A 27,623-nucleotide genomic window follows, 5' to 3' on the forward strand; every position below is an offset into this window, starting at 1 on the left:
TTTTTTTTTTAGACAGGGCCTTACTCTGTCGCTCAGACTGGAGGGCAGAGGTGTGATCTTGGCTCACCACAACCTCCACCTCCCAGGCTTAAGTGATTCTCCTGCCTTAGTCTCCTGAGTAGCTGGGATTACAGGCACAAGCCACCACGCCTGGCTAATTTTTTAGTATTTTTAGTAGACATGGGGTTTCACCGTGTTGGCCAGACTGGTCTTGAACTCATGACCTCAAATGATCCATCTGCCTCAGCCTCCCAAAGTGCTGGGATTACAGGCATGAGCCACACTGCACCTGGCCTGCAATTCTATTTTTTGAGACAGTGTCTTTCTTGTTGCTGGAGTGCGACGGTGAGATCTCGGCTCACTGCAACCTCCACCTTCCGGGTTCAAGCAATTCTCCTGCCTCAGCCTCCTGAGTAGCTGGGACTACAGGCATGTACCACCATGCCCAGCCAATTTTTGTATTTTTAGTAGAGATGAGGTTTCACCATGTTGGCCAGGATGGTCTTGATCTCTTGACCTTGTGATCCGCCTGCCTTGGCTTCCCAAAGTGCCAAACTACAGGCTTGAGCCACTGTGCCCAGCCACCCTTTGTTTTTTATTTATTTTTATTTTTGCAATCTTTCTGCAACTTTAAAACTGGCCAGGCACGGTGGCACACGTCTGTAATCCCAGCCCTTTCAGAGGCTGAGGTGGGAGGATGGCTTGAGCCCAGGGGACGGAGGTTGCAGTGAGCTGAGATCATGCCACTGCACTTCACCCTGGGTGACAGAGCTCAGACCCTGTCCCAAAAAATTTTTTAAAGGGTAAATTGTCTGAGGGGCTTATGCTCTATCCTCTTGCAATTTTTCTGCAAATTTAAAACTGTCCTAAAAGCCAAAGGTGGTGAAAACACAAAGATGGGCGGGGCTTGGTGGCTCACGCCTGTAATACCAACACTTTGGGAGGCTGAGACAGGAGGACTGTTTTGAGTCTAGGCAGCCTGGGCAACATGAGAAGATCCTGTCTCTTAAAGAAAATACCAAAGAAACAAAAAGGTAAAAATTTAAGATTTAAAGAGCAACATTCCACCTATTTTTGCAAGGTTGATCTTCCTGATATGAACGCAGGAGAAAGTGTTTACAGAGATTAAAGAAGCTTCTCTTCTTTTGTATTAAAATATTTATATTAATCATTCAAACTTCATTTTATACAACGAATGCATACACCGCTGGGGGAGTGTCTGACTGATACGCGGACGGGCGGGCGGGGATGTCTGCAGCTATGAGTGGGGAGGCGGCAGGGAGGCCGTGGGTGCTTCCTCACCTGGGCTGACCACCATGTGTTCATTCCCAGAGAAGAGCTGGACACAGTCAGACCTGGGGGGATGGCACATTGGAGAGAGGGACCTGCAGACATGGCGCACGGCCCCTGTAAGGGCCTCCCCAGGAGATGAGGCCTCTCTAGGCCTTACAGCCGAGTTTGCTCACCCTGAACGAGCCTTCCAGTCCTGGCTGTTGGTGTACAGTGGCTACAGTGTATATGGTGTGTGCGTGTGTGTGTATGCGCACACGTGTGTAGACATGGTGTGTGTGTGTGCGTGTGTGTGTGTTGACATCCGCACTGTCCCCTCTCTGGAACCCGCCCATGCCCTGTCCCACCCGCGCACAGCCCGCGCCTAGGCAGCGGGCATGTCAGCCTTGCTAAGCGCGATGGCCAGTTCCAGGTCCTCCTGCTCCTGCCGCCGCAGCCGAGCCAGCCTCTCCTGTTCCGCCTTCTCGCTCTCCCGCTTGGCCCACGCCAGCTGCTGCTCCTCATTGCCAAACTGCAAAGGAAAAACGGAGAGTGGGTGATGTGGTCCTGGGGCTAGGACCTGTAGGCTGGAGGGAGGCAGGGAATGTGTGGGAAGGGACAAGGAATGTGTGGGAGGGGGCAGGGGCCTGCCCACCGCCCCACGGAGGATCCGATGTGCAAGGGGAAAGTGTCTTGGCTGGGTCCAGTGGGTGTGAGAGCCTGGCTCAGGCCCCCATCTGGAAGGCAGAGCGGACAGGGTGCATGTGATTAAGTGTGACCTTAACCGTGACCTCTGGGCCTCAGAGAAATCAGCCACCCAGCCCCACGCAGAGAAGTGAGGGTGAACCCTTGATGTTGGTGGCCAAGTGGTGCAAAGATGGGGAAGTTCGAACACGCACAGCTCTAAAGCCCCGCAGTGCAGACTAATTCTGCAGTCTGGGAACGCAGCTCTTCGGAGCACTCCGAGACCCTCTGAGGGTCATTTTCTACCAGAACATTGAGAAAAGCCATGGCAGTCACACTGCCAGTTAGTCAAATCTTTATTCTTGGGGTATTTTTCTAAAATGTTCAGTTAAAATAAAAACTTAACAAAGGGAGAAAAGCATCTTGATGCTAAGACAGGTGATTCCAGACGATCCAAAATACGTTAGCTATGAAAAGAAAAGCCACATCCCACAGGCTCCTCCCCTAGGGTGGGTCCCTGCGTCCTGGACTTCCTTGGGAGGTCGCTGGCATCATTGGGCCCCCGCGTCCTGGACTTCCTTGGGAGGTTGCTGGCATCATTGGGTCCCCCCCAGGAAAGCTGCTGCCACTTAGAGACTAAAAGGATTCCCTTATGAACATCTCACTGCGACGCACTGCCTCTCACCAGCTCTCTGCTCAACGCTGGAGTAACACCAATGATAACACGTGTGGTGGCTCTTCCCAAGGCGCCCTTGGGAGCAGAAATATACAAACAATCCCAGTACAGTCTGGAACCCAGGCTCTCGAGGAGGCCCCTGCTGGCTCCCCGGAGTGCAGGGAAGGAGGCACACAGAAACACTCACGGCTGTCCGCCACACATAGCACTAGGTTTGCGTGACAACTGGGAGGTGGGCCTGCTGTCATCTCATCCCTCTGACAGCCAGGGACACTCAGGCCAGGGAAGGGGTGGCTCACACTCTACAGACTTTTCCCCCCAGGCTGTGGCAGGTCCAGGGGCATGGCTAGCAGCTGAAGCTGACAGGGAGGATATGTCCTTGTGGGGTCAGGCACTGTCGCCAGGATGAAGCATGGAGTGGGAGAAGCCAGACTGAGGGTCTTGTGGGCCTCAAAGGAGCTGGAATTTTCCCATGGAGGCTCCATGGGCAAGTGAGTTGGGTGATTGGGTTGGCAGTGTCTGGATGTTTCACGGCTTGATGGTGGCATGAGCAAGGGGCAGGAGAGACGAGGGCCAGATGGCAGGGCGGGAGGGACTGGGCTGGGTGCAGGAGTGGGGATGCAAGGAACCTGGTTGGGAGGAGGATGCAGAGCCCTGGAGGCCTCCCTCTAGGCGGCCTCAGGACCCCGATGGGGTAGGCAGAGTGTCGGTATCAAGAAAAGATGTCTCTGGGAGGAAGGGCTGAGTCTTGACTTCTTAGAGGCGCTGCCCAGCTAAACTTAGGGGTCTGACGAGTCTCCAGGTCGATCTCCCTCCTGCCATTGTGTCACTGCCATGGGCACAGATAATCATTTCCCCCACCTCCCGCCCCACTTTGGGGAATTTTCCAACACCTCATGGGGAGAAAAACAAGGAAAAAACAACAAGTGCAGGCGGAGATTATTCCATGGTGCTGCTGACAACAGTGGGAGGGAGATGGCGCCGCTGACTCGGACCTCACCCTCCACCAGTCTTGAGGGCGGGGTGGGCGGGAGCTCACGGTAATGTTCGCCCCGATCCAAATCAAAGCCGGGAGCGTCCACGTAACCGGCCTGCTGGATCTGAACCATAGCCTCCACCCCCGCTGCCTTCTCTGGCCCCGCTGAGCCCCCATGTCGCAGAGTGTCACTGAAGCGCCTTCTGCTTTCGGGGTCTGTGTTTCCAAATGAAAGATATCGGTAGGAAAGTTTCCAATGTCTTCAGAGTCCACTGGTTCAAGGCCAGCTCACAAACCGACGCTGGAAACTTGCATTGGAGAGGTCTGCGGGCACTTAGGAGGCAGGATGGGCTGTGAGGTCAGAGAGAGCTCTCCAGAAAGGGAGCTCCGAAGCAGATCCCTCTGTGTCTGCTGTCTTAGCCCTGGGTGGGGCTACCTTCCAGTTCTTGGATCTGGGTAGGTCATGTGGGCCACAGTCTGGATGCCTGTGCGTGTGGCCACTGCAAAACCAATAGCAGCTGGGATTCAAACCAGCTCTGATTTTTGATTCCCTCTGGCACTATTATGGAACTGAGACACCGCAGGGGCGGGACACTGCCCTTTCGAGATACGGCCCTCATGAGGCCTGACTGCTCAGGGTGCATGGTAAGTGGTTCATCTCAGCAGCCTCTTGGAAATCCACAGTTCAGACAGCTTGGCACGCTGGGTGACAGGACAGCCCGGGAGGCACCTGGCACCTGTCCTCACTAGGAACAGACACCTGCACTCCAAGGCGTCTGATGGCACTTCCACCGCACCATGCACAGGACACTTCTAGCCACCTCCCATTCATTCACTTGTTCTGACATTGAAATTGCATCCAACTCCTTCAATAATTCAAAGCACGGCTTAGCTGATCTGATATCTGCACTGCTCTTAATGCGAACTTCCAAAAGAACCATTCTGCTCACCTAGAAATGCCACTTCCTAATGAACACATTTGCCTGCGACAGGCCTGCTTTTAAAGAAATACGAGAGAGGGAAGAAGTTTCCCAGGAACCGCCACAAGCACAAATAATCCACTGATGGAAATTCGGGGCTTGTAAATAAGAGGGTTCTGGAGAGGCACAGCCAGGGCACCACCTCCCCAAGTGAGGTTCGGGTGATCTGGGCCCCCCTGACTGCCATCGTGGATGGGGCTGCCCCTGCACAGGTGAAAACGCAGCCTGGACATCAGTCTCAGAACGTCCACGCTGAAAGTCATACTGCCAGTCTGCCGGGCAGTCAGAGCCCTCTCGGCATGTGCTCAGGGAAGTGGAAGTATTTGAACCAGAGGAAGCAGCTGTACCCTCTACTAAGTTAGCACAAATATTCCGGACCCAGTGAACCCAGAAACCACCGGCCGATCGGCGGAGCCCCCTGAATGCCCAGAAACATGGAGAGACATCTCGAGTACCCAGAGGAGGGCTGGTCATGGATGATTTTAAACAATGATTCGACCCAGAGACAAACAAAAACAATGAAGGGTCCTGTCCTCACCCCATTCCTTCAGAGTGGCTGAAGTGCACTATCTAACAATTTCCTCTGGAAAAAAACAGGTATTTGCAGTGGGAAAAGTGATTTTAAACAGAAAACAGGCTGGGCACAGGGGCTCATGCCTGTAATCCTAACACTTTGGGAGGCCAAGGCAGGAGGATTGTTTGAGCCCATAGTTCAAAGCCCACCCTGGGTAATAAAGTGAGATCTTGTCTCTACAAGAACATTTTAAAATTAGCCAGATGCAGCTGGGCACAGTGGTGGGCGCCTGTAGTCCCAGCTACTCGGGAGGCTGAGGTGGGAGGATCGCTTGAGCCCAGGAGTTCTGGGCTGTAGTGTGCTATGCCGATCGGGTGTCCGCACTAAGTTCGGCATCAATAATATGGTGACCTCCTGGGAGCAGGGGACCATCAGGTTGCCTAAGGAGGGGTGAACTGGCCTAGGTCAAAACTCCCGTGCTGATCAGTCGTAGCCACTGTACTCCAGCCTGGGCAAGAACCCATCTCTTAAAAAAATAAAATGAATAAAGTAAAATAAAATTAGCCAGATGCAGTGGTGTGCACCTGAGGCCCCAGCTACATGGGAGGCTGAGGTGGGATGATTGCTTGAGCCTGGGAGGTCAAGGCTGCAGTGAAGCCGTGATGGCACCACTGCACTCCAGCCTGGGTGACAGAGCGAGACCCACCTCTGAAAATGTAAAAACCAGGCCGGGCACAGTGGCTCATGCCTGAAATCCCAGCACTTTGGGAGGCCGAGGCGTACGGATCATGAGGTCAGGAGTTCGAGGCCAGCCTGGCCAACATGGTGAAGCCCCATCTCTACTAAAAATACAAAAATTAGCTGGGTGTGGTGGCGGGCACATGTAGTCCCAGCTACTCGGGAGGCTGAGGCAGGAGAATCGCTTGAACCCAGAAAGTGGAGGTTGCAGTGAGCCGCCATCGTGCCACTGCACTCCAGCCTGGACGACAAGAACAAGACTCTGTCTCAAAAAAGAAAAAGAAAATGTAAAAACCAAAAAAAAATAGGGGGGAAAGAAGAAAACCAGAAAACAGCAGGGCTGCACCCAGGCCTGGGTGGAATTTGATTCCCTACCTGGAGATGAGGGTGAGAAAATGGCTGGCACTGCTTCAAAACTGAAGTTAACAATTGTTCTGGAACACCAGAAAGGTTAAGCCAAATGACACCTTGAAACCCTGCGTGGTTTTCTTTTTATGTTTCAGAAAAAACGAGCCCTTTGGGGGTTAGGATCACAGGAAACAGAACTATGAATTTCAGAAAGAGAACAGTCATTTCTTCAAGCTGCCGTTCACCCCTCTTACCTAACAATTCTCTACCCAAGACAGAGTACCTGAGTCATGTGTGAAGAGTTCTGTTTTTTTCTTTTTTTAATCAGCATTTAATATTTTTCCACCAGAAAATAAATGAAGGGCTATTCAAGAAACTCTAGATAAAGCAGGTTTTGTTTCTGGCTTTTATTAACAACGTCACCATTTTCATACATCCCCAATGCGCATCTAGGGTCAATAAAAATCAAACTTGCTGCAGCTGTAAAATATTTATGGGTCACCCAGAGCCAGAAACAGGTCAGGGTTGGCCGGGCCTAGTGGCTGTAATCCCAGTATTATGGGAGGCCGAGATCAGCAGATCATCTGAGGTCAAGACATTGAGACCATCCCGGCCAACATGATGAAACCCCATCTCTACTAAAATTTAAAAAATTAGCTGGGCGTGGTGGCACATGCCTATAGTCCCAGCTACTCGGGAGGCTGAGGCAAGAGGATCGCTTGAACCCGGGAGGCGGAGGTTACAGTGAGCTGAGATCGTGCCGCTGCACTCCAGCCTGGGTGACAGAGCGAGACTCCGTTTCGAAAAAAAAACAAAACAAGTCAGGGTCTTGGTAGACTGAAATAAGATACACGAGCCAGTCATGTGTAATACCAGCACTTTGGGAGGCCAAGGTGGGGGGATCACTTGAGGCCAGAGGTTCCAGACCAGCCCAGGCAACAAAGCAAGACCCCATCTCTACAAAAAAAAAATTAAAAATTACTCTGGCATGGCATTGCCCACGTGTAGCCCCAGCTACTCAGGAGGCTGAGACGGGAGGATCGCTTGAGGTTACAAGTGAGCTATGATCGTGCCATTGCAGTCCAGCCTGGGCAAAACAGAGAGACCCTGTGACTGAAATAAATAAATTGATAAGCCACAGGATAGCTGTACACGGTAGAGGTCATCTAGATGGCTCAGAAACAAATCGGGTGCTTTCTGTGCATTGATATGGCAGGGCTTGTGTTCAAAGAGACATCCCAGGAGTTAGGGCATCTATAAATAACATGTCTCACACCTAATGGTGAAGGAACTCACAAGCTGGAAGGAAGAAAGTGGGTGCGTAACACACAGTAAAACCAATCTGGGAAGATGACACCTGAAGCTCATAGAGAACGAGATTTTGTATATTAAGGAAGCTACAGAAAACTCCTCGAAGCCGCTTACAATCTGGAATATTTTTCACCGGGAGAAAAACAAAGCTAGGCTTTCAAAATCCCGGGATTTGCTTCTCAAAAGGCACTTAACTTTGCTAAATGGCTTTTCGGAGCTCTTTTTGCCTTAGCTTTCAGAGTGGTTGTTCTAGACTGCATTGCTTTTTTCACTGGAGCTGAACTGAAATTAACAAGCTTAAAAAAAAATCAAATTGCTCTTCCCTGCTGCGATCTGCCTGAAGTCCTTCAATTTATATTTGTGGCACAAAACGCATTGAGCGGGACTGTGACAACTTGTGCACAAAGGACTTTTTTGGGGGACGGCAGAACCCTAATGTAACTTTTGCAATCTTCTTTTCGTACTTCGGAAGTGTTTGACATCTTGGCTTCCAAAAATCAGTGAACACAACAGCCTCGGTGCGACAGAAATAATACAAAGAATCTACCATGAAGGACAGACACGTTCCGCCTCCCTGCTGGAAGAATACCGTGCCTCTATGATCGAGCATCCAAACTGCGGCTGTTTTTCCTTTTTTTTTATTGAGAAACTGTTCTTCTTACAGAAGCGGCAGTGTGGAATAAATAACGAGGGACAGAGAGTATGAGGTACCAAGAGGCTAGAGAAGCTGGGAGGTCTGCCTTTAAAAGAAGACAAAAACCCCAGGAAAGCTGCAAGCGGAGGGTTGGAGGGTTGGCCCGGTGGGGAGAGAACTCAACTTACAGAGGTGAAGTCTGCAAAGCCCGAGGCAGAGGCCTTAGAAGGTTTAGCTGCAGAGGAGGGGACAAATGGGTCTTTTCCACTAAACGGGTCCCCAAACCCCTTTTTACTTTGGAACGGGTCGCCGCTGTCAGCCCCAAGTGGCTGGAATGGATCAGGGGCCTCGGGAAAGTCTGCGGAACCAAGCTGGCTTACAGGTGTACTTTTACCTGGAAAGTTCAGGAGAAAAAAAGGAGAAAGAAAGAAATATGAGTTACTCACCCGGACAGAGCAGAATGCTGGTAGGCGCAGCCTCTCTGGGAAGAGCTTGGAACGCAGCTAACAGATGGGATGGGGGTACCCTGGGGAATCCCAGTTTTAATCAGCTTTATCCCAGGGGCTTAACAGCTTGTGAACGACACAGGAAAAACAATTCAGATGACTCCCAAGCACAACACACACAGAGCAGCTCAAACTTGAGTTGTCCCAAACAGTTTGCATGCAGGTACATTTCGAACAGATTCATTGTAGCATGGAGACACATTTATTAACATACTGTTTTTCAAAATCATGGCTGAGCAGAAAAATACACTGCAAACTTCTAACAGTTAAAAAAAAGGGAGGGGGGAGTTACGTGCAAATGAAAAGGAGAGATTAGTTTCATAACATGGTATGGTTACGAGGTGCATTAGTTATGAAGGTCTGCATACAGCTCTGCCACACTGGGGTTTAAGTTCCTTTTTTTGAGACAGAGTCTCTCTCTGTCGCCTAGGCTGGAGTGCAATGGTGCAATCATGGTTCACTGTGGCCTTGGCCCCCAGGGCTCAAGCAGTCCTCCCACCTCGGCCTCCTACAGGCATGAGCCACCATGCCTAATTGTTATATATTTTTTTTGTAGAGACGGGGTTTTGCCATGTTGCCCAGGCTAGCCTCGAACTCCTGGCCTCAAGCAATCTGCCTGCCTCAGTCTCCCAAAGTGCTTGAGCCACTGCACCTAGCCTTAAGTTCTTTTTTAGCCCCCACTTCTGCCCCTCTGGTGACGGTGGCTCCAAGGGGCAGGGTTTGTCTGGGCCTTTCTGGGCTTCTGCCAAGCAGGGAACTCCAGGATGCCCGGTCCCAGCAAGGCATATCTTGATAGGGAGGTGAGAGAGAAGTGTTCAGAAGTGGAGGAAAAGGAAAAGGCATGAGGGATGTGGCCTGAGGACGCATGGCTTTTCCCGATGCATCCTGCCAATGTACCAGAACATTCCACCAAGCAGCAGAGGCCTATCGAGATCTGCTTGGCAATGGGAGGTCCCACCTGAGGGGCCTTCCAGCATCTGCAGTTTTGCAGGCCAGCCGGGCTGACTCCATGCTCCTGTCTGATACCCCTCTATTGTCCCAACGGGGGCCCTGGGTGGTCATGGCAGACATTCACTGTGGTCCATGCAGCACCCCAGACTGGAGGCTCAATAATACATAACACGATTCCAATGTATTAACTCAGGAAGTTTCAAAGCTAATGTTCAGAAAGAAACCAAGAACCATCTGCCCCTCCAGGGTTGACCCTGGACCTCTGGCTGCACCTCCAGAGAGCACTCTGGCCCCCAGCGGAACCTGCCCCACGCACCACCTGAGCCCAGGACAACTGCCTTCCTCCTCCGGCAGGATGAGTTCACACAAGCCAGCCTCAGTCCGTCTCCACGCCCAGATCTAAAGCCGTTCCCTCTGCTCCCCCAGCAGATCAACCACCCCAGGCCTCATTTTTGAGGCTCCAGGTGTCCCTGTGGGCTCCGGGGCCATAGCCCGCATCTGCCACCTTTAGCTCTGGGCCTTGGCAAGGGTAACTGCCTCCTCCCAGCTGGCCTTGGTGTCCTTATCTGTGAAGCGGAAGTGAGGAGAAGGGCGCCAAACAAGGGACATTCCTGAGACCCCAGGGGTCTGCTCCCACCCAGTGTCCTGCACATACCCAGTGTGGCCCGGCGAGAACCTGGCCTGTCGCCCTGCTGGCCTGTAGCCCTGCTTCTGGAAACAGAAGCTCACTTGTCTCTCAACTGGCAGTTCTGCGTCAGCTGAAGCTGGTGGGCCAGCATAAGGACTGCTGCTTTCTCTTTGCGTATTCAAGGAAAAACAGCCTTCCTTCCCAAGGTTTGCACACACAAGCCCCTGCAGCCTGCCTGCCTGCCTGCCTGCCTCCGCCTGTCCCCACGAGGTTCCACCAGGGTCGCTGTGGCATCCTTGGCTGACCTCCGGCCACCAGCTGTGGGAGACTTTTCCAGACTCTCTGTCTGTGCGTGTCCATCTAAGAGGCTCCTCCTCGGGGTGGGAGGGTGAGCTGTCCTGGGCTCTATTAGGACTCTCATTCTCACTTTCTATGAGAAAGGTGGGAGGGGGACGCCTGGCATCAGTCTCCCCCTGTGGCCTCAAATCAATTCACAGTCAGCCCCAAGGTCCAGTTAGCAAAAGGGGCCCTGGGGTCTGGAAGAGGCGCACACAGACCACTTTTGCCAAAAGCTGTGGATAAGCCATGCTCGAGACCCTTCCCCAGAGGGCCAGTGCCTGCCCTCTCAGGGCAGTCCCCACGCCCGAGCTTTCTAGGTGTCTCGATTCTCTATCGCCAGGTGCCCCTCCCACCCTCAGCTCTACTGCAGCCTTCTCATCCCTGACCCCCACCTCCCTGAGGCTGTAGAGAGCAGGGTGATCTGGCCCAGGCCGCAGCCTCTGGGCTGGTTCCGCTGGCCTTGAAGAACTACCTCCCACCCTAACCTCGAGGCCACCTCCCCCACAGGGCCATTCCTGAGGCATGAGCCAAGGGGAAGCCAAGGCCTCACTGCAGGGTCTCCTGGAGGTGCCCGACCCGTTTCCTCTCTAAAGGGAGGGGCGGGCAGCTGTGGTGGGAGGGGTCAAGTGAGGCCTGCCTGTGAATCCCAGGCTGTCTACCAGGGAGCAGAAGGGGCTCCCTGGGACTCCTGAGCAGGATGGAGGGTGGGCGAGGGCCCCTCACCTCCACCCTCCTGCCCCTCAAAGCCTCATATTCCTACTGGCTACCCACCAGCTCGGCTCCCTTCCCTGTGAGCCAAACCCACTCAGCGAAGTGGCCTCTTAGCACAGACGGGTCCCAGCACCCTGCCCAGACTTCCTGAAAGCTTCCCCTGCTTGGGGATGACACCCCAGCCTGGTCTAGGTGGAATCTCCTTCCCCAGGAACCCCCAAACCCAGAGCTTCTTTCCTGGCTATGGCTGGTCCATCTGCCAGGAAGGCACTCCCAGCTGGAAGGCCGTCACAGGCAGTGGCCTCCTCAGGGAAGAAACTGCAGCCTCTTCCCCAGCATGCCTGCGTTCAGCTCTGCAGCCCAGACCTGGCGCTGGGAGTGGCCCTGGAAGACTGTGGGAGGCATGGCAGCCACCGCCCCAGCCTTGCACTAGCTGTTCGCAGCCTCAGTTTCCTAATCTAAGCAAAGGGCTGTGTCCCAACGATAGCCCATATATATGTTCAAGTCTTAATCCCTGTGCCTTAGAATATGACTGTACTTGAAGATAGAATATTTAAGTGGGTAATGGAGTTAAAATGAAGTCAAAGGGTCAATGACTGTCCTCACCAAAAGAGCTCAGGACACAGACCTACACACACAGAAACAGACATGTGAAGACGCGCCAAGCCAAGGAGAGGCCTCAGAAGAAACCAACCCCCCCACCGACGCCTTGATCTTAGCCTTTGAGCCTCTAGAACTGCGAGATAATCCGTGTCTGCTGTTAGGCTGAGACAGAGCAGGTGTGAGCAGGGAGCCACCAAGGCCACAGGCAGGGGCGCCCTGGGGAACAGTGAGACAGTGTCGGGTGGGTTTGCAGGGGGTAGCGACAGTGACCTCTGCCAGTCTCTCGAGCCCCTGCCTGCCTCTGCCCAGCCTCTCCCTCCATGGGGAAGTCCTCCCTCCCTCAGGGTCCCCCACCACTCTGTCTGCTTCACGTGGCAATGGCCTCTGCCACGGCTGAAGCTCAGCTCTGTGAATGCTGGGCCCAGCACACCACAAACACCAGCCAATACGTCCCATGTCCCTGGTGCTCTCCAGCCCAGAGCTCGGCGGCACACAGTGGGCTTCAGGAGGTCCTGGTGAACCAGGTGTCGCCCATTACAGATTCCACGGGTCTCCAGGGACCTGGGGCCCTTTGGAGAAACACCTTGGGGAGCAGAAAGGAAATAAAGGCATCTGCCTTCCTGGTTTGCAAGAAAGAGCAATGTTACTGTACGTGCCTGGGTATTTCAGTTTTTCCTCGGATACCTACATGATACATGATATGAACAAATGGCCAGAGTCTAGCAGAGGACGCAGGAAGTGTTTCCAGGGCAGCTCAAAGTCCCGGGACCCAGTGTAGCCCCCAGGACCCGCAGCAAGTCCAGGGTGGGCTCTGCTTGCTTTCTCGAAGCAGTTCCTACAGGAATGATCACCTGAGGCAGACCTGCAAGTATCTGGGGGGGACGTGGGAGTGTAAGGGAAGGACGCCCCAGCCAGGCCCCCAAGAGCGACCGCCACAGTACAGAAGGTTCAAATAAATCAGTCACTTTTGAGCGGCTTTTCTTCTTCGGCTCAATAAAGATCTTCCTCCTTTGGTTTGGGGGGTTTAAAAAAATGGTTTTTGGGAGGAGTGGTTAAGAATCCCGCCTGCTACCATTTCAAGCTGAGGTTTCTGACGCGCAAAGAGATGATCGGAGAGATGAAAAGCTTCGTTCACACCAAGAAATGCCTGTGCCTGGTTTTGCTCTGTTGCCGAAACCGGTGTTATTTAGAAGTCATGACTATGGTAATATGAAACCAGGGCACATCAACTGCTGGCTTCTTGTTTTCAGAGGGAAAAAAAAAACGACAACGGTTTTTTTCTTGGTTGTCAGTGTTTGTGCTTTGGGTTGAGGCGATTTTGGACCTGACACGTTCGGGGCCAGCCAGTGCCCCGTCCGGCTTTTGACCTCGCTGGTGACTGGAGGCTTTGGGCAAAGAAAGGCACGGGCATCACTGCGGGGCCACGGCCCTCGGCCCAAACTTCCCACTTTTGCACAGCGATTTATTTTTAGTGGCTATTTTTCAAACTTTGTAGGTCTAGTTCCTGCTTTTATGTAACCACTTCTGCTAACTCCTTAATCGTTTTTTCCGATTTTCTGAGGTGTAGCTTATCGCAAACGTGACAAAGTAACTTTAATCTGCCTTCAGGCCCTGAAGCAAACCCTGCTGCAACGCACCCACGCCAGGGTTTTACACTTTTTCGTGGCTCCAGAAAACATGAGTAAGGAGAGAGCTTTACTGATGCGTGTTTCAGAAAAGGAGTAGGCAATCATGAAAACAAAACCCAAAAAAGTTGGTATAGAAATGTCTGAAAATGATGCCATCATTCCTAGATATCTGTGATGGGAACTGGGGCCACAGCAGATGAGAGTGAATAAAAGACCCTCTTGGGGATGCTGACTGCCTACCGCAGGGAGACTTTATTAACAGGGGGCAAGGGATACAAGATTGAAGAAAAGGCAAAATAGAACTTATTTTCAAACCACAGCAGTTTCAACAGTTACCCAAGCGGTATACCGAAACCACACACAGGACTGACTTTAGCAAAAACAATATGAACCAAATGGTTTACCACAGTGTGTGCTGTTAAAAAAAAAAAAACACTTGGTGGCCGGCTCCACCCTGATAGAAATTTCTTTAATTCTCTTATTTCTCAAGCTTCTTCTCGAAGCGGCGCACGTCCCTAGCAACCGGGATCGGGGCTGTGACGGGGCCGGCTCTGCTGCACTATCGTTCTTGGTCAGCAAAGTTTTGAAGATTCTGACTTTTCTATCTCGCTTTGCAGGAAGCCCTCCGCTTAAAGCATCCTCAAGAGCTGGGTAATGGGATAGAAATATACACCCTTGCAAACCCTAAAATGGTGAATGCTAATAAAAACCTTGGGAGGGAAACTCTCTTGGTTTAAATTTTTTGCTTAGGAAGAGAATAAGAAGTTCAGATAATATAGGGTTTCAATCAGTCTGATTAGGAAAAATATTAGAAATAAACATGAGAGAGAGTGTGAGTGTGTGTGTCATCCTGACTAGGTTCTATTTATACAGTTCAGTAGTTCAGTGCTGTACTTGGAAAACGCAGTTCTGTAGATGAGAGGTAAACAAAAACAAAAAATACAAAACAAGAGTTTGTGGTCAGGGCAGCTGCCCACCTTTGCTATTATCCTATGCAACACCAAACGCTCACACAACTGTCACTCATCCTACACAACAGTGGACACAATCACACAACCATCATTGATCCTACACAACAGGACACACACACACACACCACGGATCCTACACAACAGTGGACACACAACCACACAACCATCATTGATCCTACACAACAGGACACACACACACACACCACGGATCCTACACAACAGTGGACACACATACACACAACCATCATTGATCCTACACAACAGGGGACACACACACACACACACACAACTATCATGGATCCTACACAACAGGGGACACACATACACAAGCATCATTGATTCTACACAACGGGAGATGCCCACACAACTGTCATTCATCCTGCACAACATGGACACCCACACAACTCTCATCATCCTATACGAGAGGCCCACACAACTGTCATTCATCCTATACGAGAGGCCCACACAACTGTCATTCATCCTGCATAGCATGAACACTCACACAACTCTCATCAATCTACTCAACAGGAGAGGCCCACACAACTCTTTCACCCTATACAACAGAGGATGCCCACACAACTGTCATTTATCCTGCAGAACACAGACACCCACACAACTGTCATTCACCCTACACAACAGGTGATCCCACACATTTCCTGTTCATCCTGCAAAACATGCACACCCACATAACTGTCATTCACCCTACACAACAGGTGATCCCACACAACCATCATTCACCCTACATAACACTGATGCCCACACAACCGTCATTCACCCTATACAACAGAGACCCACACAACTTCATTCACCCTACACAACAGGTGATCCCACACAACTGCCATTCATCCTACACAACACAGATGCCCATAAAACTGTCAGGCTTCTGAGAGTCACATTGCATAGGAGAGCAGTAGCCTGGGAGGACACCACTCCAGCCGAGCTCATCCAAGGCCACTGACATACGTTTGTTCCTCCTTCCCCATCCTGCCAGCAAGAAAGCTTAGCTGCGGGGAGAGGGGAGAAAGAGAGAAAACAGCATAGGTTCTAAAATTCATCATCGCTCGGGGACTCGTCTTGAAAAAGAGTGCTTTTCGCCACCACACATCAGCGTCTTTCTCTGGCTCCCATCTAAGTCGTGTGAAGGAGGTTCGTTTTTCTACAATGTGATACATGGCACCACATAAGGGACCTGCAGCTGGGAATCCTGCAGGCGCCAGCCCCACGCATGCTCTGCCTCAGATCAAAGGTGTGTCGAGCAGCACAGCCCCGGGGAGATAAGAATCTGAGGTCCCCGCGATCGCAGCGTTGAGATTTTCCACTAAAAATATTTACCGAATTTTAAGAAAATCTGCTTCATGTATTGAAGGGAACAGGATGAGGTTTGGTTCTGCATTGTTGAGAAAAGCTGAACAAATATTTACTAAGAGCCACTGCTGGCCGATGTGTTTTCCTGCCCTGTGAGGTGTGTGAGGTGGGCAGGGGGCTGCCGAGCCTGATGGCTGTGGCCTCATCTTGCCATTAAATGAAAAAGAAGAAAGGGGGGTAAAGGTGCTGTGCTTTGGGGGTCCTCAAAAAGCAAATATCATTTGAAGTGAGAAATAACCATTTTCTAGACGTTACCACAAAATGCGCCCATGACATTTACATAAAACCTGCCAGGCTTGGGCTGTACCAGCCCTGGAAGAAAATAAAAGGTGTGTGCGTAGGGTGGGGTACATGATTTGACAATGAATTTACAAATCACAAGCCAGTCTTCATGACAAAAATAATACAGACTGGTAGGTGTCACAATTCTGGTTTTTTTGAAAAACTGAATTTGTTTTCTGGCAGACAGACACCTTTGACATACTCTGCATGAACACCCTGGGTGTCAGCCCCGTCCTCTGGGAGGATTTCTAGGGGAGATGCTATCGATACCTGAGCCAGGCATGCATGAGCCTGACAGGGCAAGGGGGCCCAGCATTGTTCCTCCCTACAGAGTGCCAACGTCGCAGATGCCACCTCTGCAAAGGGCAGGGTGGCGCCTTGCCCACATTTAACAAAATCCCTGAGAATGCCGTACAGGAGTCTGAGAGCTGGTTAGGGGTCATATGTGCACCAGAGCAGAAGGACCCAAAAGAGCCCCTGGGAGGGGAGGAAGTGAGGCGCAGAGCCCACCAGGAGCCCCTGTGGTGGGGTACACTTCGGAAGGTGTCAGGTTTGGGGAGGGGCTGCCACTCTTGCTCTCTTTATGGCCAGATCCCCCATCATCTGCCTCCGTGTGCTGTTTTGCAGTTAGCAGTGGCAGGTTCGGGGAGCTGACTCAGGGCTTTGAATGGGGGAGATGAAAGACAGGGGCCATATCCACCCCACCAGCAAAGCAGGGAGGAGGTACTTGGAACTGCAGCCGGAGCCCCCTTCTGAGGCATCTGCACTGGCCCTCACCTCCCTTAGGTGGAGCCTCCGCTAAGCGAGGGGTTGGGGCACTCTGGAGGCAGGTATACCCGACATCCCCAGGGCAGCAGCTCCTGTCCGTTCATACCTATACTCAGATATTGGGGTGGGAGCCCAGCCCCTCTGCCCCTTCACCCCACCCTGCAGCCCCCCCAGGCCCCCTACTGGGACCCCAGGCTCCAGCATTTGTACCCCACTGAACGCCAGTGATAACCGAGTCACACGACACCCACTCTATCCGCCTCTTCGGGTATAGAAGGGTGGGTGTATGCCCAGGTAGGCAAATGCTTCTATTTTCAAACTCAGTGGTCTTTACAGAACAGAAAGTGCTCCAAACGGCAATCTGCCTGCGTCAGTTTAAACATACGAGGCTGACATTCCTCCCTCTCAGAGTGGGACCCTTCCTTGGCACTGTCAGCAGGTCCCACCCAGCCTTATGACAGGCCATCCAGAGGGCTCAGACGGAAGCCCTGAAGCTTCCTTGACCACAACAGTGCTGGGGGCTGGAGGCTGGAGGCGTGGGCAGGAAAGAGGGACTCCACCAGGTTGGGCGTTTCAACTGGTCCTAAGGTTGGGCTCCTTAGGACCCCCCCCAATCCTGGCTGGCAGGCAAGTGCCGGAATTTTCCAGGCCCCTTGAGATGGTGGAACCACTTGTCCCATTCTAGAACCTCACATGTACCCAGCGGATTATCTCTCTGAGATCATCGTGGGAACGGAATTAAAGTAAAGTTCAAGGCTGAGGTGCTAACCGCATGGTTCAAATGGAGATGCCATTTTTAAAGTGGATCTTGTGCAATCAACAAAAAGTTTTGGGAGCCACATGGGCACATGACAGGGCGAGGTCACTGACCACCCTGGTTTCGATATTGGCCTGGCATTTCAGAGGAACGGGGGAGCTGGCGGCACTTAGGACCTCAGAGCTTCCTCAGAGGCTGCATCCTGTGTGGCATCCTCTGCAGGGCAATCAAGAACCCATGGCCACCCTGGGTGGACGCCACACACGGGTGCGGGAGGGGCTTGTTTGCAAGGGGAAGAATGACTTTTGTCTTCTTTTGATGACAGAGCTGTTTGAATCAAACAGGACAGCCACTGGTTAAACTGGATCTCACGTCATTTAGGGAAAAGCCGCTGTCAGTGTGACTGTGGGGAGTGGGCGAAAAGACATCATGCTCAGCCCCATCACCCAGGTGGCTTTGTTTAGGAGGTGAAAAGGTCATTAGCAGTAATAAAATGATCATTAAATTGGGGAGAGGTTAAAGGTGACTGGCTGGTTAGCGGTGGAGGTGTGCTGGCTGGTGTCACCGGGTGCTGCAGGCAGGAACCGCAACGCAGGGGTGCACTGGCAGGAAGTGGCAAGGGTGGGGCCGGTCGCAGGATCCCACTATCACAGCGGGGCTGAGGCCCAATCACTGACACCCACACAGCTATTTCCTGCACTTAAAAAAAAAATCTGTTTCTCTCTTTGCAAATCAACAACTTTTACCTAGAAACTCTTCAGCGGTGAGCTCTGACTGATCTTGATCTCCGGTCCGTTGCAGAAAATACACCATTGTTTACCTGGGGGAGGTGTGTGCGGCGGCTAACTTTAACCTAACTCTAACTGACAGGTTTCGGCGGCCTGCCGGGTCTGTGCTGCATCTGCCTGAAAGAAACCAGTTTCTTCTGCCCCAAACAGACACCTGCTGGTTATTTAACACGTTGATGGTACACCTCTCTAGACCTCCAGGCAAGGAGAAGTCAGTGCCCACACCAAAGCTCCATGCGTGTCCCAGGGAATGACCCTTGGTGGTCCCCCAGAGTACGCTTTCTGGCTTAGATGGGGAGAGAACTGAATATGTGGCCTTGAGAGACGGCCATCTGTGGGCTGCTCGGGTGTATGCCATGACCGGAACTCTCCCTCGAGGAACCGCTGCAGGTTCCCAGGCAGAGGAGTCCACCTGTGACTGCCGGGTCAACATCTGTCTGCCCGTGCACCAAATGTCAATTTCACCTCACTCGAGCTTTAAACAAAGCAAAACAAGCAGCTCCCATGGAATTTGAAAACTGCAGCCTCTAGGAGACAAGAGAGCACCGAAACCCACACATGACTCAGATCCAAACTCGCATTTGGTCCCACACAAGCGACGACCCACAGAGGACCCTGGAGCCCTCTTTGAAGTTCAACTCCCTGCACAGTGACTTTTTTTAACGGAAAAGATTTCCATTAAACTGTGACCTCACTGGGAGAAAAGGACATCATGAATGACTCCCTGAATGTGTGCAGCCACCTCAGGCCCAGCCTCTGTCTTTCCTGGAAAAGGTGCCCTTGGCAGAATCCTATGTCCTGGTCCCTGTGTCCCAGGGTGGGGAAGGGGGCTACAGACCACACACAGCACATTGCTGTGCAAGGCGCTTCACCCACACGCCCACCTGCCAGGCCCGGCTGGGTCCATGGTCAGGCAGGGAAACAGGCTCAGGGAGGTTAAGTGACCCACCCAGGGCCTCCCTTTCCTCCAACGTCCAGAAACCAGCCTAATCGAGCGGTCCCCTGGATTCTAGCCGCACTAGTTGCCCAGAGGACAGAAGGAAGTGGCCTCAGGTTCTCCTGTCCTGGCCTCACATGTCACAGCCACTTCTTGGCACAGAGGCCTAGCAGGGTCCTAGAAACCTCTGGGAGCCCTGGGACAGACAAGTCCTGGATGGGAGTATGGGGTATCAGAATGTACCATGTGCCAGGTGGAGAGATGACAGAAAAGCTTGTTCCTTCATCGTGATTTCCACGAGTGCAGGCGTCACGCTGTGTGCACGGTTTGTAAGAAAACCCTGATCGCTGGACAGTCTATTGGTCCTTCAGTCTGTTAGTCAGTCTATCTCTACCAGCCCACTCAACCGCCAGGCCCACAGGGGAACCCACCCACCTCATCTTCCTTCTCACTCAGCCACCCTGGGACCCACGTCTCGAGCAAAGCCCCAGCATCAGGAAGGCCCTGGAGTGACCAGGGTAAGGCAGCCATCAGTGTGGGCCGGCCACATGGTCTCCCTGTGTGGAAAAAGGCTGGGGTGGCAAGAAAGGCAGAAAGATTTTGTTTTGTTTTAAGAAAACAAAGTCCAGCAGTTTGAAAATGTTGGACTTTAAGCTTTCTTTAAAAAATAATTCAGATTAGCTTCACTATTTCCTGTCTTAAAGAAGCCAAGAAAACATGGGATCTGCCCTGTGTCTTCCTAGCCAACTTTCTGAGCAGATCCGACACTCATCTGCTGACCACTCTTGCTGATAACCAGAGGCCTCCTGGGCTGCAGGTGGGTCTGTGCTGTGTGGCCAGGAACTGGGAAGGGAATTGCGTAGAGCTGGGCTCTGATTCCCTTGACTAGAGAACCAGGGTAGGGCGGGCAGCTTCCTTTGTAATCCCCCAAAGAGCCAAACGCTTCTCCCCAACATGTGACTCGTCAAAAGGTCAACTGCTGGGTCAACTGCGATGTGCGGATTGTTAGAGGTTAGTACGAAATCACAGCACAAATGCTGCTACAAGCTCAAACAGCAATCACCACACAGTCTGTACCTACCACCCAGCAGTGTGTACAATGCAGAATTTTTCTGTTCAGCCATTGCTTCTGGGTAAAAGAATCAAACGAGAAATATTTAGACCTCCACACAGATGTGCAGCTGCTCTGGATTTAAGATGTTGTGCATGCAATGGCTGTTTTAGAGAATGCTCTGGAACTCATGGCTTGGTTCTCCTTACTCCTGTCTTGGGGCAGGAGGCAGGTCACTGGGTATAGACCTGGCCCTGCTGCCACCTTGCTGCGTGACCTTGGGGAGCCCCCATGACCTCCCCCCTCCCTTTCCTCTTCCAGGAAATAGGCATGGCCTGGCCTGTCTCTTTCATGGGTCTTGCTGGGAGCTGGTGAGATAAGAACTGTGTAAGCGCTTCCTAAGTGCCCATCGATGTTAATACAGTTCTGCAGAGCACCAAGGGCCACAGCAACCATCGACCACAGCAGAACAAAGATGCGGTGGCCTATGCTATGAGCAAAGGAGCCCAGGACCCCCTGAGTCTCCAACTGTGCAACAGCTCCCTAAAAAGCCTCAACCCTGAAGCCAGGCCCAAAGAAGCCACTCAAACCCCTGTTATCAAACGTTCCACTTTTAGCAAGCATCCTTCTCTGCTTTTGAAGCCCACAGTACACTAAGACCAGAAGCCAGGTGGGGTGGGTAGGCTTGCAGAGGGAGACACAACGGGAGGTGACGGCTGAGGGAAAGTTCAAAAGCAAACCCAGCATCAGGTTTAGGTACGTGGGGAGGCGGCGGTGACAGTTTCCATGAAACACTGAAAATGAAGCTTTGCACCTGTGAGCTGTGAGTGGGATGGCTCCCCCTCAGGACCCAGCAAATACGGCACTGCTCGGGAATCATGTGCACCCATATGCGAATATGTGCACGTGTGTATGAATGCGTGTACACATGCACGTAAGCACAGCGTGCATGCCTGGGTGTGTATAAGCGCACATGCACACGTGTGTGTGCACATTTGCATGCATGTCTGATGCAATATCCGTTTACTGCTCACCTGTATGCATGTATGTGCATACAAGAATATGTGCATGTGTCCATGAATGAATGCACACAGGTAAGCATGGAGAGCATGCCCAGCTGTATCTGAGTGTGTCTGTGCAGACATGCACAATGCAGCATGTGAATGCAGCCTGCTCATCTCTGTGCATGTGTGTTCACATGTGAATATGCACACATGTATATAGATGCATGCATGCATATAAGCATGGAGAGTGTGCCTGGAGGGGTACATGGTAGAGTGAGTGCATGCATACCTGCATACATACATGAGAACACACAAGTGATGTAGTATGTATGTGAATGTGTGCTCACCTGTATGCATGTGTGTTCACATGCAAACAGGTGCACGGCATGCTTGTGTAAGTGTGGAGGATGTGTGAGTACATGGGGTACATGTGCATGGAAGAGTGTACATGTGTGCATGCATGTTATATGCATAAAAACAGCCGCAGGTGTGAATGTGCACGTGTGTGTGCCAGCTGTGTGCATGCACCGTTATTATGCATATATGTTTGCATATGTGCTTCTGCTCCCATCTTTTAAGCAGAGTGAAGAGGCCCGCTGCTGGTCCATCAGGAGGGCATTGGGGGTCCCTGAAGAGCCACTGCCTCTGAGTAAGGCACAGGCGCCCTCCTGCAGATGGCCTGAAGGGAGCCCCTTTGTTGTTCTGTTTTTCCTCCTCTTGATGGTAAGTGTCTTTGATGTCTGGCTTACAGAGATGATCTCTTTACCCATCGGCATCTGCTCAAGAGTTCACAGAAAATCTGCTCTAAATCCACACGGCCCTGCTCACACTTCTTCTCACGACTCACCCACAAGGAAGCCAACCCGGGCCCTGGAGGCTGGGTCCCCATCCTCCTGAGAGAAGGGCCTGGCCAGCAGAGGGGACATGAGGACAGATGTGCTGTTTTAAAAACAACTTCCCCTATGTTCACCTCTACTGACTAGTGGTCCATGTGCAGGACCAAGGGTCACTTGTAACTAGTGAGCTAGGGGCAGGTGGAGCCTGCTAGGTCTATTCCAGAACCTGCAATGACACCGGGGCTGCAAAGTGAGGCCAGTGGTGGATTCCAGGGGAGAAGCAAGTGCAAGCAGGAGGGTGAGTACCGCTTCCCTCGCTGCAGCTGGTGGAAAGGGCTGCGGGGCATGCCCTGTCTAGGGAAGGCAGGTAACAGAAGGTGTGACCATGGAAGTGTGTGAGTCTCTTGTGGCTGCCCACAGTCCAGGGACAGTGTGGGGAACACTCTGCCTGGAGGCTAGAGAATAGGAGACATCCCCGACCAGGGCATGGATGGAACAGGCAATAACGGATCAGGGAGCTGCAGCGACTCCTTCTGCCGCTTGAAGCCACAGCTTTCTGTTTGAGAATCTGGTCAACTGGCTGCCGGCCTATCTCTGTCATACGAGAGAAATTCCACAAATGAGTTAAAAGGCTCCAGAATCCTCAGGGGACCCTCAAGGGCCAAGGCTAGGAGACATGAGCAGCACCAGCCATAGGGAAGAGGGGCAGAGCCTGCAGGAAAGCCCTGCTCAGAGTCGTGCGCTAAGATGCCTAGGCAAGCTGGGGCGGAGGGGAGCCCCAAGCCATCCTGCTTCCTCACATCAGACACCGCCAAGGAGAATCTCTCGCTCCCTCCACTCTCAGTCCTGAAGCACCTAGGGAAGGACTGGACCGAGCAGTAACGCCTGCTGCCCTCACCCCCCACAGGCCCTCCCTAAGCATGGAAGGGGAGAAGGACGGAGGAGAAGAGACCAGAGTGGCCACAGGGCTGCTGGCCACAAGTGGCTCCTGAAGCATAGCTAGGATGTCGGGGTGGCAATGACAAGCTCGGGCGGAGGCCACACAAGGTGCCCCTGGCCACAAGGGGAGCTCTAAGGCCCAGGCTTTGTGCACCCCAATGCAGAGCCAGAAGCCCAGGGGACCACAGGACGAGGCAAGGGCCGGCAGGCGGGAGGCACACACCACGCACACACGGCGCTCGCATGAACCCGGGTGGCTGAACCAGGGCGCCATCTTGCTCCCCACGCAGGGTCCCGCGGCATCTGCTGCTACTCTGGGCTGGTGAGCAGGGTGATCCTGGCCCCCACCATCCTGCACCGGCAGGCGGCAGCTGCGAGAGAAGAAAGCGTACTGACCGCTGGGCGGTTTAGGCCGTGGAGGAGCGGGTTTCTTCGGAGGCAGAGCAGGAGTGTCCTGTTTACTTTTAAAGGGGTCATCTGAGAATCCTGCCCCTCCCAAGGAGGAGGTGAAAGGGCCAGAAGGTGGGGGCTGTAAGAGAGGACACGAAAGAGAGGCAAAAATAGGTGTTAAAACAAAGGTGATGGATGTCCACTGAGCAGATGCTCGCGCTCCAAGGGCCCTGGCGAGGCCTCCTACACATGACTGCACAAGATGGCCCTGCTCGGACCTGGGGTCTCTCTCAAGCCCTCTGCTTTCCTCCACCCTCAAGATCAGGGGCTCTCTGGCCTGTGGGTAATGAGCTGCCTGACACAGGGTGGGAGAGAGCAGTCCCGTCCCTCCATGGGCTCCCAGCACAGAGGGCATTTCCAGCCCCACGCCACATGGGGCATGACTGAGTCCTTCCTGACTCCAGGACTTCGCACACAGGGTCCCTTGGGCCTCCTGCTTAGACTTCAGAGACGCACCCACCTTCACCCCACGCTTGGCGCATGCCCCGGTGTCTCACCTCCCCACTGAGCTGGCTGGTGTGGTCACTACCTTCAGTTAGTGACAGGCAGCTCCAGGCACTGGGTCAGCTGGCACCAGACCTTCCCCCTCCACACCCCTGGGCTGCGCATGCAGCACCTCAGGCGGGAGCGCACCCTTACACGCCCAGCCCACCCCTGCTGGTCAGCATGGCCACGCCGCATCCATCGGGCTCTGACCACCTCTGGCCTGGACCCTCGGCCAGCCTCCACCACACCCATCCACATCCTCCAGCCCACACCTGCTATCTCAAACCCAAATCGGACCACATCCTCCAGCCTGAAGAGTAAGACAGTCAGACAGTTATAAACTGGATAGATGAATGGATGGTGGGTAGGCAGATGGATGGAATGGTGGCTGAGTGGATGAATGGACAGACATATATGTGGATTAATAGATGAATGAATGGCAGGTGGATGGATGGATGGATGCATGGGCAGGTAGAGACAGGAAGGCGGATGGGCGGTAGACAGGGAGGCAGACACGGGGTGACGTCTCACAGGTACGTAGCTAGGTGCTTCCTACAGGGATGCTCCAAGCTCTCATCAAGGAATGCAGGGACTTCATCACTGCCCCAGCTGCCCAATTTTTCAGGCTCACCCGTGAAGTCAGCCCTCCCCTCACGATGCCTCCTTCGTCCCCAGAATCCACTGCACCCCAGCTACTGACTCAGCCTCTTGTTTCCACGCCCTGCACACTCAAGTCTCCTGCTGGGGAGCCCGGCCCACCTCGTCCACTGGGAGCTTCTTTCCTTCCTCAGAGCGTGGCTGGACCCCACTGCCGTCCCCAGAGTTCTCCCAGGGTCTCCCTGGAGCCCTTTCCTGCCACCCAAGCCTGCACTGCTCACTGAGCCACAGAAATGCGCTTCCAGCCTCTCCCACCTGGAGGGCAAGCACAGCCCCCTTCCTGGCACCTGCTGCCACCAGGCCTGTGATGAGTGAGTACTAAGCACTGCTGCCTGGGGGACACTTGTGTCTCACTCGGAGCGCCGGTGCGGCACAGGGGAGCCAGGGCCTCCACCAGCTGCAGAAGGGCTGGTGCATCTCAGGCATCTGAGGGAACGGGCTGGGGTCTCTCAGAAGGAGAAAATCACTTTCCACAGGAAGAAGAGGAATGAGGAACCACTCTTACTAAACACAAAATAACCAAGTGTATAATACAATAGAAAATAACGGCATTTTTACTAATGGAGGAAACACACTGCTACAAAAATGCAAAATAACGAGGAAATTATAGGACAAAGAGATCACTGTGATAGGAAACAGAAGGAATGGGCAGAAACTGGGGTAGAAATGATCCTGCGTTCCTCCAAGAGCACAGAAAGGAAAGATCAGAACGGGGTAGAGACGGAAAGAGGGGCCGGGGTCTCCAACTTTCTCCCCAGCAGGGCAGGCCTAGAGACAGAGAACAGCTCAAGAGCACAAAGGCACACTCCTGGGGTTTCCCTTGAGAGTCTGGACCCAACAGGTTGCAGATGCAGGGGAAAGGGTCTAATGCCACCTCCAGCAGACAGTTTTGAAGGTATGCCCACCTCCACCTCCAGCATCTAGTCACACCAACACAGCCTCTAAGGTGCCAGCGTCCAGTCACACAGAAGCGGCTGTCTAAGCCTCCAGCATCTCGTCACACAGATGCGAATGTCTAAAACTCTAGTGTCTACTCACGCGGACCATCTAGGCTTCCAGAGTCTTGTCACACCAACGCAGCCATCTAAGGCTCTAGTGTCTAGTCACACAGACACAGCCACCTAAAACTCGAGCATCTAGTCTCACAGACTTGGGCATCTAAGGCCACATATACACGGCCGTCTAAGGCCACAGAGACATGGCCGTCTAAGGCTCTAGTGTCTATTCACATAGGCATGGGCATCTAAGGCCACACAGCCACGGCCACCCAGGGCTCTAGCTTCTAGTCACACAGATGTGGCCATCTGAGGCTCTAGCATCCAGTCACACAAACGTGGCCCTCTGAAGCTCCAGGGTCTAGTCACACAGGCGCAGCTATCTAAGGCTCTTGTGTCCAGTCACACCAATGCAGCTGTCTGAGGCTCTAGCTTCCAGAGCTGGTCACACAGGCGCAGCTATCTAAGGCTCTTGTGTCCAGTCACACCAATGCAGCAGTCTGAAGCTCCAGCGTCTAGTCACACAGATGTGGCTGTCGAGGTCCCTGGCATTTAGTCACAGAGACATGGCCGTTTAGGCCTCTGGAGTCTAGTCAGAGACTTGGCCAGCTCTGTCTCTGGCAGCCAGTTTAGAGATGCAGGTCATCAGGCCTCCAGCATCTAGTTACAGAGACGCAGCCATGTGGGCCGCTTGCATCCCAACACAGAGACACAGCTGCCTTGGCCTCTACCGTGTGTAGTCCTAGAGTCGAGGCTGCTCAGCCTAGTCAGAGCCATATCAGAGACAGAACAGGGAGGTGGCCCCTCTGAGAGGCAGCCTGCCCATTCCAGGTCCTCCCAACAAGGACAATGGTGAGCATCCCCAGGGAGGGGAAAGGGCCCCAAAGGCTCCCACTTAGATGAGCCCATCAGATCCCTTCCCTGGGCTTCACGCAGCTCCCAGAGCTGCCCAGGCAGGAGACCTCACTCTGTGCTCATCTTCTCACCTAATACGCCCGGTGACCTGGCAGGGGGTCCCACGGTCAGCACCTCTGCCTTACACACAAGGAAACTGAAGCACACAAAGGCGGCACAGCCTGCCAAAATCACACAGCACGTCCAAGGCGGATCTGAAGCTGGACTTTGCATCATCAGCTCCCAGGCTGGGGCCTCCAGATGCTGCCCTTGGCTGCTGAGGGCCACCCCAGTGGTGGGTCCAGGGCCTCGTCCTGGGCAGACCGTCCCGTCCAGGCTGGAACCCCCACCCTGCCACCTACTGAAAGCCCTGTGCCTCAGTTTCTTCATCTGTAAAATGGCGAGAGTGACAGAGCTTGGAGGGCTCTGGCAAGAAAGAAAAGAGCCGACACATGATAGGCATCCGGCCACTCACTGGCACCCGGACCACATGACAATGACCATACCAAGTATGAAGCTGCGATTGCAATCTGGGATCGCCCTGTCTGCTGCCCTAGTCTTTCCCAAGCCTATCTGAGAGATGAGAGGCAGCATCAGCTTGCAGCTTAGCTTTAAAATGAACCGTTTAGGGTTGGCTGTTTGGAAGAGAATGAGGGGAAAGAACGCTGGCCTCTCCACAGGAGCTTCTGCTGTTCATGGAACATATCCCCAGGCCTAGGGCCCATGTGAGTCCCCCACAGCCTGGGATGGGCAGGCAACGCAGGTCAAGCAGGGAAGTGGTGTGACCGGCCAGGCCTCATCTTCCCTGGGCGTGCGCTGCCTCCTGGGCCGCATCTCCAGACACAGAGTGGGGTCCTGGTCCCAGTGGCTGTGTGAGCCTTTCCACCCTCTGCATAGCGCGATAGGACCCGGGCACATAAAACCACACTCAGCCTGGATGTGCAAAG

At 53.1% G+C, this 27,623-nt stretch overlaps 1 protein-coding gene across 18 annotated transcripts in view; it reads right to left on the reverse strand.

Annotated features, from left to right (window-relative positions):
* Positions 1 to 1,143: 1,143 nt before the first annotated feature.
* Positions 1,144 to 27,623, reverse strand: part of EPS15L1 (epidermal growth factor receptor pathway substrate 15 like 1) — a 120,972-nt gene continuing 94,492 nt past the window's right edge. For 4 of the 18 annotated variants that reach the window (XM_035286440.3, XM_035286438.3, XM_035286436.3 and 1 more), the window contains 4 exons: positions 23,591 to 23,723; positions 20,446 to 20,493; positions 8,319 to 8,524; positions 1,144 to 1,801 (listed from right to left, as the gene is read on the reverse strand). In XM_035286440.3, the coding sequence (XP_035142331.1) occupies positions 1,655 to 1,801; positions 8,319 to 8,524; positions 20,446 to 20,493; positions 23,591 to 23,723 (534 nt within the window). In that variant the 3' untranslated portion in view covers positions 1,144 to 1,654. Of the gene's footprint in view, positions 1,802 to 8,120; positions 8,525 to 20,445; positions 20,494 to 23,417; positions 23,724 to 27,623 lie in introns of those variants that run through there. The other 14 variants (XM_078361737.1, XM_035286437.3, XM_035286435.3 and 11 more) reach the window with 6 other exon arrangements.

This window comes from Callithrix jacchus, chromosome 22, assembly GCF_049354715.1.
Source record: "Callithrix jacchus isolate 240 chromosome 22, calJac240_pri, whole genome shotgun sequence".
Classification (NCBI taxonomy): domain Eukaryota; kingdom Metazoa; phylum Chordata; class Mammalia; order Primates; family Cebidae; genus Callithrix; species Callithrix jacchus.